The 17,006-nt window shown below is 38.3% G+C and overlaps 1 protein-coding gene across 1 annotated transcript in view; it reads left to right on the top strand.

Annotated features, from left to right (window-relative positions):
• Positions 1-11,675, top strand: part of LOC306909866 (A-type voltage-gated potassium channel KCND3-like) — a gene marked incomplete at its 5' end in the record, with an annotated part of 98,726 nt that extends 87,051 nt beyond the window's left edge. The window contains 3 exons of the mRNA XM_079483958.1: positions 42-127; positions 7,799-8,055; positions 8,309-11,675. Coding sequence (XP_079340084.1) covers positions 42-127; positions 7,799-8,055; positions 8,309-8,504 — 539 coding nt within the window. The 3' untranslated portion in view covers positions 8,505-11,675. The remainder of the gene's footprint in view (positions 1-41; positions 128-7,798; positions 8,056-8,308) is intronic.
• Positions 11,676-17,006: the final 5,331 nt, after the last annotated feature.

Genomic DNA, 17,006 nt, shown 5'->3' with positions numbered 1-17,006 from the left:
ACGATGTATAAAAACAAATGTGTGTGTATGGCAGGGTTCAGAAGGAGAGGAACTGCACCGGAATAAGACGACATCTCTACTGGAGAGTCAACACCACCACCTATTGCACTGCTTAGAAAAAACCACTGTGAGTATACTGTAGTTACAGCATTACACGTAGTCTGCTGAGAGTCCAGTTTAATGGCAAAGAGTTTAGTGCCTGTTCCACTAATGGAATCAAAATAGAACCTTTTTTTAGCAACTTTTACACTCCCTTACACAAAAATATGATATTGGGCCAAATATGCGCAAATACTTCAAATTATAGTTTTATACTATATGTGGAAACACATGTACTGTATATACTTATAATCCAAATGTTGATTTGAGGCATGTACGGTAGAGTGCGAAACAGGAAGGCCTTCCCATGAGGGCTTTTCACATATTGGCCACTTCGAAAAATGTAAGCAACTCTTATCCAACGCTGGTCCAGAAGACATTCCTGTTTCAGTTTTTTAACACGATACAAACGTTTGAACAAAAAACAATGAACAGAACATTTATAAGAAAAGAAAATTAGTTAGTGTGTAAATAATAAAAAACACAAAGAATTTAGGAATCTGTCAAAAACTAAAAAAAATTATATTGTCATTTATTGTGCAAGCAACAAATTGAAAGAAATAGTCTATATACACACATAATCCAAAAATCTAATGTTTTGTATGGCTTGCATTCTTTCTGGCATTGTTTTTATTAAAAATAATTCTGCCAGAAACAGGAAGTGCTTAAATGTGCTTAATTTACATCTTACAAAATGGTCTATATCAGATTTCAGCCTAAAGACATAATAATTGGAGGAATCTGGCTGTCTCATTCAGCTTTAATGGCACTCGGTTTGGGAAAAATGTTTTGGTTAATGTCATGTGACTAATTCTAATGCTTGGTTATGTCATCAAAACTGTGAAATGTCATTTATATAAGTATGAGTAATCCAGACTGAATTATCGCTCTTGGTTTGCCTCAAAATCTTAGTACACGAACTAGTAAATCATTTCACGCGACTCTATTATACTGTTAGTAGCTGTAGGTTGTGAGAGTGCTTTCATATGTGTGCCATTGATTTAAATGAGGTGAAGATCAATATTCTTTGAACGATGCTGTCAACATGGTATTGTGGTTTCTGCATAGTAAGAAACTGTTTCACTGAGGTCTGTGAGAGACGAGTGAAAAAATGACTGATTACATTTTTTAAAGCTGTATTTTGTCCTTCTGTGACCAGTGGAGAAACGTGTTTTGCCCAGATAATGGTAATTTTGGAATAAACCAAAACCTTTTTCAAACAAACAGATCAAGCCTGAATTAAAAAATAAACTCAAACACACAGATTACATTTCCATTGGTTCTGCTGGTGTCTGAGAAATGACACACTTTACACTTAATGTGAAGCTCATGAATTTTAAATGTAACTCTCTCTCTCTCTCTCTCTCTCTCTCTCTCTGTGTCTCTCTCTCTCTCTCTCTGTGTCTCTCTCTCTCTCTCTCTCTCTCTCTCTCTCTCTCTCTCTCTCTCTCTGTGTCTCTCTCTCTCTCTCTCTCTCTCTCTCTCTCTCTCTCTCTCTCTCTCTCTGTGTCTCTCTCTCTCTCCCTCTCTCTGTGTCTCTCTCTCTCTCTCTCTCTCTCTCTCTGTGTCTCTCTCTCTCTCCCTCTCTCTGTGTCTCTCTCTCTCTCTCTCTCTCTCTCTCTGTGTCTCTCTCTCTCTCTCTCTCTCTCACTCTCACTCTCACTCTCACTCGTACGCATGAGTGGGCGTTTGTTGAACGAGTAAAGTGAGCGGCTGGTGAGTGGTGAGTGTGGTTGTTTTTGTGCCCGCTGTGGCAAAATGTTGTTTTCTTTTTCTATTCTTCTCTTGCTATTAATCCTGGATGTGTAGTCCTTATAAATGAGCGATACAATCAGAACCAGCTAGTTTCTCGGAATCATGGCGGCCCAGAGTGCAAGTGGATTAATGAAGAAATGATTAATGCTATTGTTCTTCTCTTTGAGTAGTGTGGAGAAAGCTAATGAAGTGGTGGGGAAAGTTATAGTGGTTCGGGATTGGTTAACGCCGGTATACCCACTCTACAGGAAAAAAGTGATCATTTCAAATATCCCTCCCTTCTTTAAAGATGAGATGTTGGTTTAAGTGAAAAACATCAAAATAGGCAGTAAATCAGACCTGATTAAACATGTAGTGTCATTTAGGTGATTTACTTTCATGATTTTGGATGGCAATAGAACCGTGCTTGATTTAAACATGAAGTTTAGAGTGGATGGTTTTGACTACACCGTTTCTGTTACTACAAATATTTTGAAATGTTTTGGGTGTGGAAAATCTGGACATCTGATTCGTGGATGCCCTGATAATAGAGCTCTTAACACAGGAAAACTGGAAATGTTCATGGAAATGAGACTGCTGTTAATGTGATAAAGAATGATCCAGCCCCTAGCCCGTCTGAACAGGGAGTTGCGGTAGTAGATGATAAGAGTCAGTTAAATCTCTCTAGTGACGATCCAAACTTGATTAAATCTGACGTTGTACCAAGTGAAATCATCATTGATAATGGGAATAAAAGTGGTGGTCCTGAGAGTGAGGAGCTGATAGATACACAGGCAAATTTGAGTCAATGTTCTGATATGGAGTCAGTTGAACAAGATGAAAGTTCTTTAAAGGATATGGCTTAGGCTGTGTTTAAGGCACCTGTAAAGAGTAAGTCTAGTAAAAAGGGTATTGCTTTAAAACAAGCAAGAAAAGTAAAAAAAATACTTTTGTACTGATGATGGCAGTGAGAGTGAATGTTGAATTTCATTTCAGTCAACACGCCACAGTATTGGTCAGCCAGAACTAAATGGTCGCATTGGCACATGTTTTTGTTTGGTAAACAAACGTGTTGTGAGGTTAAAGGAGCCTCTTCGCCCGCAAGGGTACCGCTAGCTGGTGTGTGTTCACATTTGGAACGTAAGGTGTATTTATATATTCATATATATAAATTTGATGTTGTATGTTTGTGTTTTCATAGTAATTGTATTAATAACTGCCAAAGAGGGGCCTCTATACCTGTACACTCTTGTACAGCAATTCAGTCAAAGAGTTGTTTAATGTCTCTATGTTTCTTAAAATGAAAGCCTCTACTTGATTAAAGTCTCCTTGTTATAATTCAAGCGGAGAATTCTGATTTACCCCCTGAAATGCCTGCAGACATGGAGCAATTTCGGTTCGGAACATGATCTTCAAGAGGAAGGGGTCAGACGTAAACAAGAATGCAAACATAAGCATACACAAGGGGACTGTAACAAGCAAGGCGGGGGGACGAGAGCCGTGAGGAAACAGCCATGGTCAGTGACGCGAGTGATAATGAGTTTCAGCTGCGCGTTGCACCGGTCTCGTATGTCTCATGGAGGAGCTCCAGGAGCATAAAAGGACTAGCGACAGGAGGATATGACGAGAGAGGACCAGGCCTGGACTTTATGTATTATGTTTGTGTGGCCGGCCGTTGACCGTGAGGGAGGCATTTTAGGTTTGTTTTGTTGTTTGTTTGTTTTAGTAAAAGTCTGTTTTATGTTCGACTGTTCCCTCCTCCTTCCTTCCTTTATTGAACTTTGCTACAGGGTCAGTTGCAGAAGCAAATGCAATGTATGCAGGAGACCTTAAGATCCTTGTTAGAGGATCAGCAAGGGGCTGCAGAAACTCAAGTCTTGGACTTGAGTCTCACCCTGATGAGCTTTCAGTGGTAGCATCTGGTGTGTTTGATGGGCCTTCAGAGACGGAGGACATCTCTGTGTCAGAAATGGGGGATTGTGCTTCTCAGGCCTCAGACGCTATTGCACTGGACCCTTCCGACAAAGCAATGCTTGCCAGAGCAGCCGAGAGGGCAAAGCTGCCTTCCCAGGCTGCTTCAACATCAACCTCAATGTTTGTTACGGGCTCTCAGCGTCAGAAGGGTGGCCAATCCTTCCTGATTTTTTAACGGAGTTGCAGTTTTCCTCGAAGGCCCCTAGTTCCACGGCACTTCCTAGGACACAGCAGGGCAACCTGGCAGGGGCAGCGACTCAGGGGCAGCGACTCAGGGGCTTGCTACGGCTCCTCAGATACGGCTATGGTCTGGACTGGAATGGATGCAACACACCTTAACAAGCAAGGTAAAATAATTTGCAGTCAGTTTCAGAAAGCCAATCAGGCCTCTGCCTCGTCAGCAAGACTGGCATGCACAAACTCTCTCCTCTTGGTATATTTAGAAAGTCTTCTGCAGGATTTTCCTCCACTTTGACAGAGGATGGAAGCATCCTGGAAACATTACGAGTGGTTAATATGCTGATCCAAGGGACAAGTGCGCATGCCCAAGCCCTGGGGAAATCCCTGGCCAATATGATCCAAGCACGTCGTCAGGTATGGCTATCTCAAGCTAATTTGTTGAAACAAGATTGCATGGCAGTCATTGCAACCCCACTAGTGCCTGGGGAGGTCTTTGGACCCCTGTTCAGAAGCAGCCTAGGAACAGTCTCTTTGAACAAGAGAACTGACCCGATCAGTGGTTAGAGCACCAGCTACACGTGGGCCACATAAATCAGCTGGGAACAGCAGTTGGGCTCGGGCAGAATCATCAAGCCAGACCTTCGTAGGTTACCGCAGGTCTGCTGCCCAAAGGGCACCCACAAGACCAGACCAGGGAGTCGAGCAGTCCTTTCGTAGGACAGGCAGAGTACCCCCAAATCACAAAGTCAACAATAAATACCTCAGGTTTCACTTTCAGGTCAACTCTTACGAGTACAATGTTCTCCCCTTCGGTCTGTCGTTGGCTCCCTGCACCTTTACCAAATGAATGGACGCGGCACTCGTTCCACTTGACCGCCAAGGCATACACATCGCCAATTACCTGGAGGATTGGGTAATATTTTCTCTTACAGAGGAGACTCTGACCCTACAGAGACAGTCTGTGTTTAAGGAGTGCCTGTCCCAGTTCATAAAAATGGAACAAGTTGCAGTGAGATTGGGTCAAAGGCTGCTTTGCATAATGGCAGCAGCCAGTCAGGTGGTGCCGTTGGGGTTGCTTCATATGCGCTCATTACAACGATGGTTAGCAAGGTACAAAGTGAGTCCATATGAGAATGGACAGTGACTGATTCCAAGAGACCTGGATTGTCTTAAAGCATTCAAATGGTGGCTCTCGACTCCAGGCCTGAGGGAAGGAGTCAAGCTGGGCCAGTTATGTTCAAGGGAGACCATAAAGATAAATGTCTCAAATGCAATTTTATCCACCTCCTCACAATTCAGCGAAATCAGCCAGACTGCATCTAATCTGTCCTGTTAGGGCACTGAGTAGATACATATCTACAGATAAGGCATACCGATCAGCTATTTGTTTTATGGAGACTCTGTACAAGGCCAGGCAGTGTCCAAGCAGAGGCTGTCGAAATTGTTGGCCAGGCTGATAGAGCAAGCCTATCATAGCACAGGGGTGCCTTCCCCACAGGGAGTAGTGGCCCACTCTACAAGAGGAGTGGCTGCCTTTTGGGCAGTGTTTAGAGGGCCATCTCTAGAAGATGTGTGTGCAGCCGCTGGTTGGTAATGACATTTGCAAAATTCTATCGTCTCGAATGTTGCTACGGCGGTCTCATTGACTGTGCAAACAGCAGAACTCAGTTATCTATGTAAATAATATCAAGGTGCTGAACACCCTCTGATTTAACTGTGTAAATGTAAATAATATCAGGGTACTGGACACCTTGAATGACTGGGAAAACAAATAAATGTTCTGTTAAGCATGAAAATGTTTCATTGAGTTTGTTGCCCCACTTGGGTTTTCTCCCCTCCTGACCTTATCTGGTACACAGTGGACTTAACTGTGGCGTGTTGACTGAAATAAAATAGAACAATGGGTTACATAAGGTAACCTAGTTCTGTGAATGAACCTAGTTCTCCGTTTGGAAGAAGATAAAAAGACCGGACCTATTGGAACTTTAAATGAATACTCCTGATGGAGAGGCTCTTTATTTGAAAAAGAACTGCTTTGTCTTATTTGCATAAAACTGTGTAAAGGTATCACAACAACAGAACTGTAAACTTTTAAGAAAAGTGGTTCTAAATAGTACCAAAAAAGGTTCTTCGGCTTGTAACAATAACAGAACCATTTTTGGTGTTATAGAACCCATTTTATAAGGTTCCATAAAGAACCCTGCCTTGACAATTGCTATATAGAACCTCAGTGGTGCTAAAAAGAACCCTTTCTTTATCAGAAAACAGCCAGGTTTTAATTTTGGTATTTTTATTAATTGAATTGTTATAGATTTTATCATTTTCTATTTCCGTTTCCTTGAGCATTAGTGTAGAGGTCACTCTCATATGGAAAGAAATGTGTCATGGCAGAAGTTTTGTTGAGCTGACTCCTGCAGTATAAACATGTTTTTGGTAATGAAGATCATTTTTGGCTAAAGATTCATCCTTCAATTTTGATTACGTACCTTTGAATTTGAATTCGTCGCTCAATTTGCCTCAACCTGATACAAAGACATGTCCATATGAGTACTATAAGATCACTCCAAACTTTCCAAAATGATTTTAACTGTAAATTGCTATAATTTAAATGTGGAATGGATATCAACTTTAAAAGAAACATGAAACTCTGTCACATGCGAAACTCTGAAATATCAATAAACAACCCTAAATACACGTTGTACCACATACTGTTAAACAAGAATTCAATCAATGCTTTTAGACTTCTTTTGGGACAAAATGCATTGGATAACTCATAGTATCTTGTATTTGCCAATGGAGGAAGGTGGTCAAGGATTTGTAAACCTACAGAGCAGGAAAGCTACCTTTCATATTCAGTTCATACAATGCTTTTGGAGAGGACATGAACCTGAAATTGGAGACCGGGGGCCTCTACTATTTTAAAGACTACTGGTGGATTCAATTGGCCAAAACGTTGTTTCTAACGAATCCAATTCTCAATGTTAGAAAACTGCCTGTTTTTTTATTCAAATCTTTTTCATATTTTTAATATTTTTATGTGTGAAGAGAAATCAACAAAATGTCCTTAAACTGGCTTCTTCAAGAGCCTTTGGTTTATGGTGCTAGATTCAATTTAACATATGGTTGTGTTTCCATGTCTGATGTTTTTGTCAATGCTAAGGTCCAAATTTCATAGAAGCGGTTTTGGGTTTAAGATCAACACAAGTTATTGGGAATGTCTTACAAGGTTTAAAGTCTATTCATACACACATTTCAGAGACTGTGCTGATGACATTTATCCTGACGGGAAAGATGAATTTCCAAAGTTTTTTATATTACCAAATTTATATGAACTTTCGGGAACCGTTTAGGACTCAGAATTGTTTTTATATATGGAGCTGAAGGAAGTGAATGGTAAGAAAATATATAGAGCTTGTGTCAAATATTTTAATTAGAAAGCTTTGAATAAAAAAGTGGTTACTCCTTGGATATCTTTTTATAAGCCACCATTAACTAAAACAACTGGATATTTACAGTGGAGGATTTGACATTGTATTATTGCAGTTAATGCTTTTATTGCTGTGTTGAATACAGATGTTGGTCAGGAGTGTCCCTTTTGTTGTCAAGATTATTAATAGATTTTCTGTATTATAAATCAATAGATTGTCTTTTAATATTTGAAGATGTTCTGTTATTGATGACAAACTTTATTTTTAGCAATTAAAAAATATATATTTTGATGTGATGTGTAAGCGCTGAAAGATTGTTTTAAAAGTCTTTGTTAAAAATAAAATCTTTCTCCCCCCCATTCTCTGTCTCTCCCTATCTGAAGGCCCACGAGTTTGTAGATGAGCAGATGTATGAGCAGAACTGTACAGAGAACGCTCTACAGAGTTTCCCATCCCGGAGTCCATCTCTCTCCAGTCACGAGGGCTTCACCGGCACGTGCTGCTCGCGTCGCTCCCACAAGAGTATCCCGCTGCCCAATTCCAGCATGTCCACCACACACACGCATACGCACTCGCAAGGCCTGCAGGAGCTAAGCGCTATTGACATTCAGTGTGTGGAGAAGCCCTGCCACGGCACAAGGTCAGCAAAACATTATGTAGTTAGTCATTTTTTATGTTTGGACACTAGAGGGTGCTGCAGATTTAGGAGACTGGAGAGTGGCATTAAAAAGGTTAAAAAAGGTTAGTGATTGTCAAATGCATAGTGTTTAAAAGTATCATTTTCATGCATGTTTTCTTAAGTTTACCTATTTATGTTGTAGAAGAAAAATATTGACAGAATTTTTGGGTGATGTTTTTCGAAATAAAATGACAATAATCTATTGTTTTGCCAGCCGTTCCAGCCTCAACTTGAACCCAAATGAGACAAGTCAACTGAACAATAGAGGTCAACAGATCACCACAGCCATCATCAGCCTGCCCTCACCACTCCTGCTGACCTCCGATGGGGACGGACACGGACCACCCAACCCTCCCTCCACCATCAGCACCGCCGTTAGTTCGAACATCGTTAAGGTGTCCGCCCTGTGACCCCTCCGAACTTTAGCATGACAGCGTGTGGCAGAACTGTTACGACAGAGGTTTCTGACACAAACAGATCAACTGGACATCGTAGGGTAGAACCGTATGAAAAGAGGCCAGTGCAGTTTTACAAGTTACTTTATCATGAGAAGAAATGTGTCTCAGTGTTGGTAATTCACTTCCAAGAAAGGGCGGCGGTATTTACACCAAAATGTTAGCGCAGAAATCACGTGACTGGGTAAAGAATGGTACTGTGTGAACAAGTGAAAGTGATGTTGTGTTAAAACATTTCATTACAGTTTGGTTGTCCGTCAGTCTTTACGAAGTAAATCGAAGTGATTTGATATTGTGTGATATTCACAAGGTCCCGTGGAGATCTGCGTTAGTAAGTTTAAATATGGCTCTGTTCCCAAACCAAGTGAGTTGCCTGTGTAGACAGCAGTGAACTCTGGTTAAAACAGCAACATCGCAAGGATCTTTCGTGGATAAGGCCATTCCTTTGTGCCTTGTGACGGGCTCCGTAAAAATAAATTGACGAATTGCAAATCGAGATTGAAGAAAAATGCTAATTGTATTTTTTCAACAATAGAAAATAACAAGGAAAAAATTTCATAATGGACTGTTTTACTTAATAATGTGAGTTTCATGCATGTTTTTGTTCATGTCATTAGTTTAGCAACATACTATTGGCAAACTCTTTTGAAATCAGTTGTGGACGCCTCTTTTATTTCTAATGAAACATGTGTACAATGCACATAGCGCGAGTTCTATATTGGTATTCAAACGTTTTCAACCCAATAAAATATTTTAGAGCATGACATTAACTGGAAACTTTATTCATTATTCAAATGGTCAAATTATAAGAAGTCTCTTGTTTTTTTGTTTTTAATTAAAAAAATCACTCATCTACAACATTTCAAAGTTCAAATTGAGGGGTGGCTGGAGCAGTCCTGGACCCCTCATGAGGTAAAAAATAATGAACTTGGGGGTCTCTGGGTTTTTCATTTAAACTAGACCACTGAAAACTAGACTGCTCACATTTCATAAAACATAATTACTAGAAAAATGTTATGCATGCTCAAGCGCGCCAAACAGTGTTCAATGAAGTCATGTACAGAGATGTCACAGCGAGACACTGGCCGCATGCGGATCCTCTCATGTTGAAAGCGTTTATCTTAAAACTCAACAGTTGCTATAATATTGATAGGCAAGTCTTTCTTTGTGATGTTATCTTACATTGTCAAAACGGATGCGAAGCGTTACTGAGCCACTTAAGGGACATACAGGTTGTAGAAAGGGTGCCGAAATATTTTCCCCGAGAACATTGTGTTCCCTTGCAAAACGTTTGCGATTCCCCAAGAATATTTTTCTTCCCTCAGTAAACGTTTGCATTCCCCAGAGATTATTTTGCGCTCCCTTCTGCAAACATGAGCTTCCGACGAAGGCTACTCTTCTGCTTTCGCACAAAGGAATTCTTATTCTGCATTGGTTCATATGGATTATTTTCATATACTTGATCTAGATTATCAGAAGATAAATCACGTTGAAAACGCTCATACGCTTCTGCATACGGTGACTGGCTTGTTTGCCACTACTGACTTTGACGCTTTACTAATATTCCAAAAAAAGGAAATAGCACTGCATTACAATGATATAAAAAACAAGAATCAAAGAGCAAGGAAACAAATAAAAAAGGAAAAGAAAAGGATAATCTTAACTATTAAGAATAATGTAACCATAAATATAAAAAAACATGTTACTTTAAATCTCTCTCTAATTTGGATCTCTCTTAATGGATTATTAAGTAATGTGGTGAAATAACTGTGATCCACACTATCAAGTGATTGATTCTTGTACTGGCAGCTTTGTCGTTTTCTTTGTCGGGCTGGTTAGGGTACCCCCAAGAGCTTTGACACAATTGGAACGCTGGAACTTGACTTCTACAGTCAATTGTATTAAGTCCGTTATAATTAGGATGCTACCTTAGACGGCAGTGGACAAGGACACTCACTAGGTTTGGAAAAAGGCCTTTTATGTACCACGGTCAGCCAGATGAACTATATAGAAGCAAGACAGATATTCACAACAATATTTCTTCTATCAATTCAATGATTGTGTTTTTGTGTGTGTGTATGTGTGTAGAGTATGTGTTCTAGCCTAATGTCCATTCTTCCCTCTCATTTCTATCATTTATCTTTCTCGTTCAGTTTTTTTTCACACTTTCAGTTGTTTTTCTTGCTCAATATGGAAAAACTGTGATTTGAATGGCTTATTTTCTTTGGCACAGCCTCTCAATCGCTCTCTCCCTTAATTTCAGTATGTTAATGTTGCAATTTTAACAGATCCTGCAGCTTTTATGAACAGTAATACACTTTACAGCACTTTAGAGATATGAGATTATTGAGCTGGAAATTTTTAAACTTGTTTTTGTCAGTTCATTGTTATCCAGTCACGTTATATGTACTGTATTACCTGTTTGACTCAAGTATTTTTTCTATTTCTTTCTGGAAACAGGGTTGCAAACCTCATCTATGTTCTACCCTGTGGAGTTGGTTCTTGCTACACCTTCACATGCTCTCTGAAATGTGATTATTCCGCCTTCATGATTTTTCAGATTTCAGTTAGGCCAATCTACCTTTTTATGAAAATGACTTTTTAAGAAGTTATGACCAGTCTTGGAGAAATAAAAAGGGATGACTCACTTGTAAGACTAGTCTAAGCAGTTAATGCCACCCAACCAGTGGGAAACGATAACTTCCGGTTATTCCGAGAGCATGTGAAGGCAGTGTTATTCTGTGAGATGATGACATCGCCAACCAGGAAGTGGAACATTTGGTTGAGGCCATTGTGTGTTTACTTTTAAATTTGTTTAAGTTTATAGTCATGTTTGCTTCTTTTGGGGGGGGTCTGTATTACGGTTGCCTTTTAAATGGGAAATATCTTTAGATATCTGAATTTGTCTGTTCTCAATACAGCAGGAAAACAGAAAGGATAGATCAAAGTTGTGTTTGTAAGTCTTTTCCTTGCCATAAATCAATCCTCATAGTTCCTTCTTTTGCCTGTTTATCAGTTGTGTTACATCTGTTTTGATGTCTGTTGTGTATATTATGTAAGTTGTTGTTTCTAATTTATGACTTTGTCTTGTGATTTCTTCAAAGGATCTGATAAAAGCTTCAAACTGCAACCAAAAATGAATGTCCAATTGTTTCTACAACAAATGAAATATTGCTTTTTCATAGCTGGAGCGAAAGAAATGTATTGCTCGTAGAATTAAAGGTCCGGTGTGATGCAGCTGCATCTAGTGGTGAGATTGTGAATAGCAATGAACAGATCACTCCAATACAATTATGACACAGATAATGCAATTCCTTTTTATTCAACTGTTAAGGAAACACACATCTGCAAATTGACTTTTTTGGCATGTTTTATAAACCGGTTCAAAGTGAACAGGTCACTTGAGAAAAGAAAACAGAATTTTTATCGCCACAAAAAGACTAATTTACATTTTCTTGTAGGAAGAAAATGTGTGTCCCAGCAGCATAATTGCGTCTATCAACACACAATCATAAAGGGCGATGCAAGTTCTTTATTTAACAGTTTAACAGATTCAGTCATCAATCACAGCAGCAAAGTGACAACACATATCAATCACTACGTCACATGTCATGTTGACCTGATGTTTGCTGCTGGAATACATTATTGGACACAAAGTATAAATAACAAATCAAATGTCAACTGTTAACATAAACCTAACCTCTGCCAACACACCAACACCCAGTTTCCTAGGTCCCTGAAATTACAATAGAAATACACTATCATTTATGGATGGTGTTATGCGTAGAATATTATTTCAAATCCTACATGGAGGATTGGCCATATTTTATATTTAAAGATGTTTTTAGATATTAATATTTATTATTAGTTAATACACACATTTTGCACTAGGCACTTTCAAAGCAACTTTTCATTCAATGTATAACATACAGTACAGTACATTTTATCTGTTTTATTTTCGCTTATACAAATTAAAATATTTCTGATGTTTATTTATGATTAAAACTACGGAAGGCGAATCCTGCCAAAATTAAATAAATAAATGAAACGATGAAAATGAAAACCAGATGAACAATTTCAATATGTGCCGAAATGAAATATAAAATGAAAAGATTTGATATCTATTTTCATTTTGACACTGACAATGGGTTGTCCCTGTCAAATTGAAAAAGTTTTCAATTCATTTTCACTAAAATCTCGAGGCAAGACTGCTAATATGAAATTTAAAAGGCAAATGTGAAAAAGAAATCGCAAAAACATTTGAACAAAATCATACTGACAAAATTTAACGTTAAGTTTTCATTTCAATTTCTCTTTTATTTCATTTTCATCTTCATTTTCAAGGTCAACCTGCATGCAAATTACATGTTGATCAGTGGGTGTGGTGGCCGGGAACGCCCACAGAAACGTCATATCCGCGATCGTCTCCATTCACACTGTACATCACCAAAGCGATCAGCACAGAATCCACCGCCATGTTCGCTTTGAGCTGTATTAGGTGTTAGGTGTGTTTAACTTTTTTTATATTTTCATTTCGGCACACATTGTGCGCGCAGTTGTGCGTAATGAAATTGTTAATCTGGTTGTCATTTTCGTCGTTTAGTTTATTTATTTAAATTTGGCAGGATTCACCTTCCATATAAAACACTACAATGATGAAACTGATATTCAAGCGCAAAAACAAATGCAGCCTTAAACGAATAAGACAAACCAAACTGGCTTTAAAAGTCATTAAAACTTTTTGAAGTTTTGTTTGTGTTGAAACTGAAAAGAATGTTGAATAAAAAAATAAAACAGTTCTAGTGAAAGTAGTGAAACATTCCAATGCAGTTCTCGTGTAATGAGACAAAATGAGTTTTAATGTTATACTTTCAACGCTAGATGGCACTATACTTGAATTAAAAACGTGAAAAAATTATAAACGCAGCTCCATTCTGATTATGATTAATCTCTTTAGAATCATAATAAAATATTTCATTAGATACATCTGACTATTTCAATGTTGAATATCCATAAAGCAATCTTTTTGATAAATGTATTCTTGCACTGATTCACAGTTTTCTGTTTTTCCCAGATGTAATGTTTCCTAAATGTGCTGCACATGTATTAACAGACACTGCACCTGATCTGCTTATTCTTTCATTTGGACTGAATTAACTTTAGTCAGTCGTTTCCCATAGATTCTCCTTACGCTGTCAACTGAGTTCACCTGCCAGATCTGTCTGACAGCTTCATTTCCTGCAGATAACATCACAACAGTATTAACAACATCTGTCAGTTAGCAGACAGCAGCTCAGAGATGCAAAACAATGTAAGGTCTTTCATTGTTACACATTACAAAAATAAATCATCTGAATGTGATTCAAAGTTGCAACGTTCAAGTAACTTTCACCTACAGTGATACAAGCTTTAGGAAATGCTGAATTGTTGGTTGGACAGCACATTGTTACATGAAATGGAGAGAATGAACCTAATCTAACCCTTAACACCATATTTTTGAGCGTATTAAACATAAATAAGTGTCATAGTCGAGTGTTTTTTATTCTAAAAACATAATTTCTTGAAAAGATTTTTGCATCCCTAAGACAATTTGGCTTTACTTTTTTATGTTGAACTGACCCACATGAATGAATACATCCTTAATAGACGCCAATGCCAACGAATAAAGTTGGGTTTTAATGGTTGACTGGACTTTTTTGAAGAGGTTCCCCTCAGGAACTCGGTCATGCTTCAAATTCTTCTTCTGTATATTCTATTCATTCTCATCCTCTTACAAAAGAATAGCACTTTCCTTTATTCGTGAACGTTTTATTTCCCACAGTGCTTTGCTGCTCCTTGAGTTTCATGTAAGTGGTAATTACATGCAGCCTAATTTGTCCCGTCTACTGTTTTATGGCTCTGCATTCACGTGTCATGTCTGTGCCTTTGGGTTCTGCTTTACTGTACCTCCGTAGATCAGTTTCATTCTGCCATATAGATCACATTTTCAGATGTTGTATTGTTAAGGCTACAGTAGCTTATTGTGTACAGTGTAAATCACATACCGGAAAATGTATCTAATAAAAGAAGCATGGAAATATTCGTGTGAGACACTGACACAGTTTAGCTGTGTGGTCTCAGATGTTTCTTTTTCTTTTTGGTGTACTGTGACTGAACTGAACTGTTTATAACTTGCTTTCTCATTGTAGGTTATAGGATTTGCCTGGGAGGGACAGGTTCTACATCAGCACAAAAAGTGTTTTCTCTTGTCAGGGTAGTTTGGTCCTGTTGGGTTGGTTGCACTGGCAGCTGAAAGGAAGTGAGCACATGCGGACAGCTGCAGAACAGGAAGAGGATCCGGTCAGGGATTTACACTAAAAGCTTGTTGTTTTGACTTAGTTATAACATGTGGTTCTTTTAGTGAATAGCGAACAAATTAAGGTTTGGAAACTAAATATTATATGAGCCGTTATGTCTGACGTTTATTTTATATGATTTTTTAAATCATCTTCAATGGTATCATATTCCAAATAAATTAACAAGTTTATCTTGCACTTTCTTGCAACACAAAATGGAAAACCCATTCCCAACGGTTAAGGTCTCTCTTCTCACTGCTCGTTGAATCTTTGATCAGGCACCCAAATTATGACACAAAAAGCTCTTAAAATAACTCGACAACAGGAGTGTGGGCAGAGTAATGCCAGCCATCAGAAGCGACCTCTCTCCATCTCCCCAAAGTGCTAGGCACTGTTTTGCACATGATTTATTCATGTCTTACTTTTAGCTTTAGGAGGCTGAATCTGAACCCTATCTGCTCTCTTCTGCTCATCCGGGATATCCCAACATGTGCTAAAACTGGAAATTAGGATTGTAGTCTTTGTTTGAATGAAATCAGGACAATAAACAGATGCTGCACTGTAAAAATCCGGTAAAGAAGGTAAAGAAATGTTGAATTGGTCCAATTTAAATTTCGCAGCTAACAAAAGTGTAATAAATGATCCGTTGTAACAACTTAAAAAATTAATTCAATTGGTAACACTTAGAAAACTGAAGTTGGTTCAACTTAAATTTCCTAGCTAAGAAAACTCACCATCACGGTGATCAGTGTTTCCTTGAGCTTTATATGTTAGATTTTTTGGGGTGCTGTAACTGTTTGGTTTAGAGTACATTTGTTATGGCAATGAAATGAGAGGTTCTCGCTGGTTGAATATAAACCTTATAAAACATTCAGTTGAGTTAGACACACACATTCATCAGGTATCAGTGTATGGATCTCAACAATGGTGACATCAACAAACAAAAGCTTCACGCCGCAATGCATGCTGGGTAACATCATAATACAAAACTCATTCATGATTCCCAGCATGCATTTGATCTGAATTAGTCTGTTGATTGTCACCATTGTTGAGTTTCATACGCTGATTCGTTATGTCGGTGCCCATCTAAACTCTTCTGAAGCTTGTGATTTTATTGCCATCCAGTATTCACAAATCACTCTAGACATCAATCTGCAAGCAAATTACCTTCCACTATAATCTTCTTTCAGCATGTAATCTAGATGAGATCAGTGAATCAAACTACAGGATGATGGATATTTTAACAACCAACACTATTCATTAAAATTCTCATTTGCAGTGCTATAACAAATATACTTTAAAAACACAAAGTGGACAACAAATGTGCCAATGCAAGTCAAGGGTAAAGAGCCTAACTCAAGGAAACACTGATCACTGTGATGGTGACTTTTCTATAGGAAATTTACATTGGACCAACTTAATTTTTTAGGTGTTACCAATCGGACTCATTTATTTAAGTTGATCCCACTGTTCAATTGTATACGAGTCCTGAGAACTGGAGCATTTTCCTCGAGAATTCATATTAAGTAAAATGGGTACCAGAAGTTTGATTTCTGGTATATGACTCGATTCGACCTGTATGAAGTTGTTAGAAATCTAAAATGAACACACTGTAAAATTTGTGATACAAATGAAATGAGGGCAAATTGGGAAATGTTTCCCTGGGTTCCAGTGATAGCTGATGATCTCAAGTCAAAGATTTAACCTGAAACTCAATTTCAACAGCAAGTTCATTATCCATTGAACTAAAATCAAATATACAATATATAAACATATTGATATAAAAGCTGATTCTGGAAATGTATCGGTTCATTTCATTTCCTTAACACGTATTTTGTCTTTTTGATTGAAAGCGTGTAGTTCTTTGTATTTATTGACAGAAATGCAATATAATATACATAACTACGTGTTCAGGGGTGCACAAAGACCTTACATAATGAAGTATTATGTATTTATTACCTTAGAATGCGCTATTTCTATATAGCCTACATACAGCGCGGGTCCTCTCTCATGCAATTGCCATGTTGTTTCTACAGTAGCCCTGAACGGACAAAATTTTTAGTAGGCGTTTCGTAAATACGAAATCGGCAAAGAAGTGAAAACGTGACGACACATTAGTTCT

Source organism: Barbatula barbatula, assembly GCF_947034865.1.
Source record: "Barbatula barbatula genome assembly, chromosome: 20".
NCBI classification, from domain to species: Eukaryota; Metazoa; Chordata; class Actinopteri; order Cypriniformes; family Nemacheilidae; genus Barbatula; species Barbatula barbatula.
The sequence above is the reverse complement of the archived record's forward strand: the minus strand, read 5'-3'. Positions and strand labels throughout refer to the sequence as shown.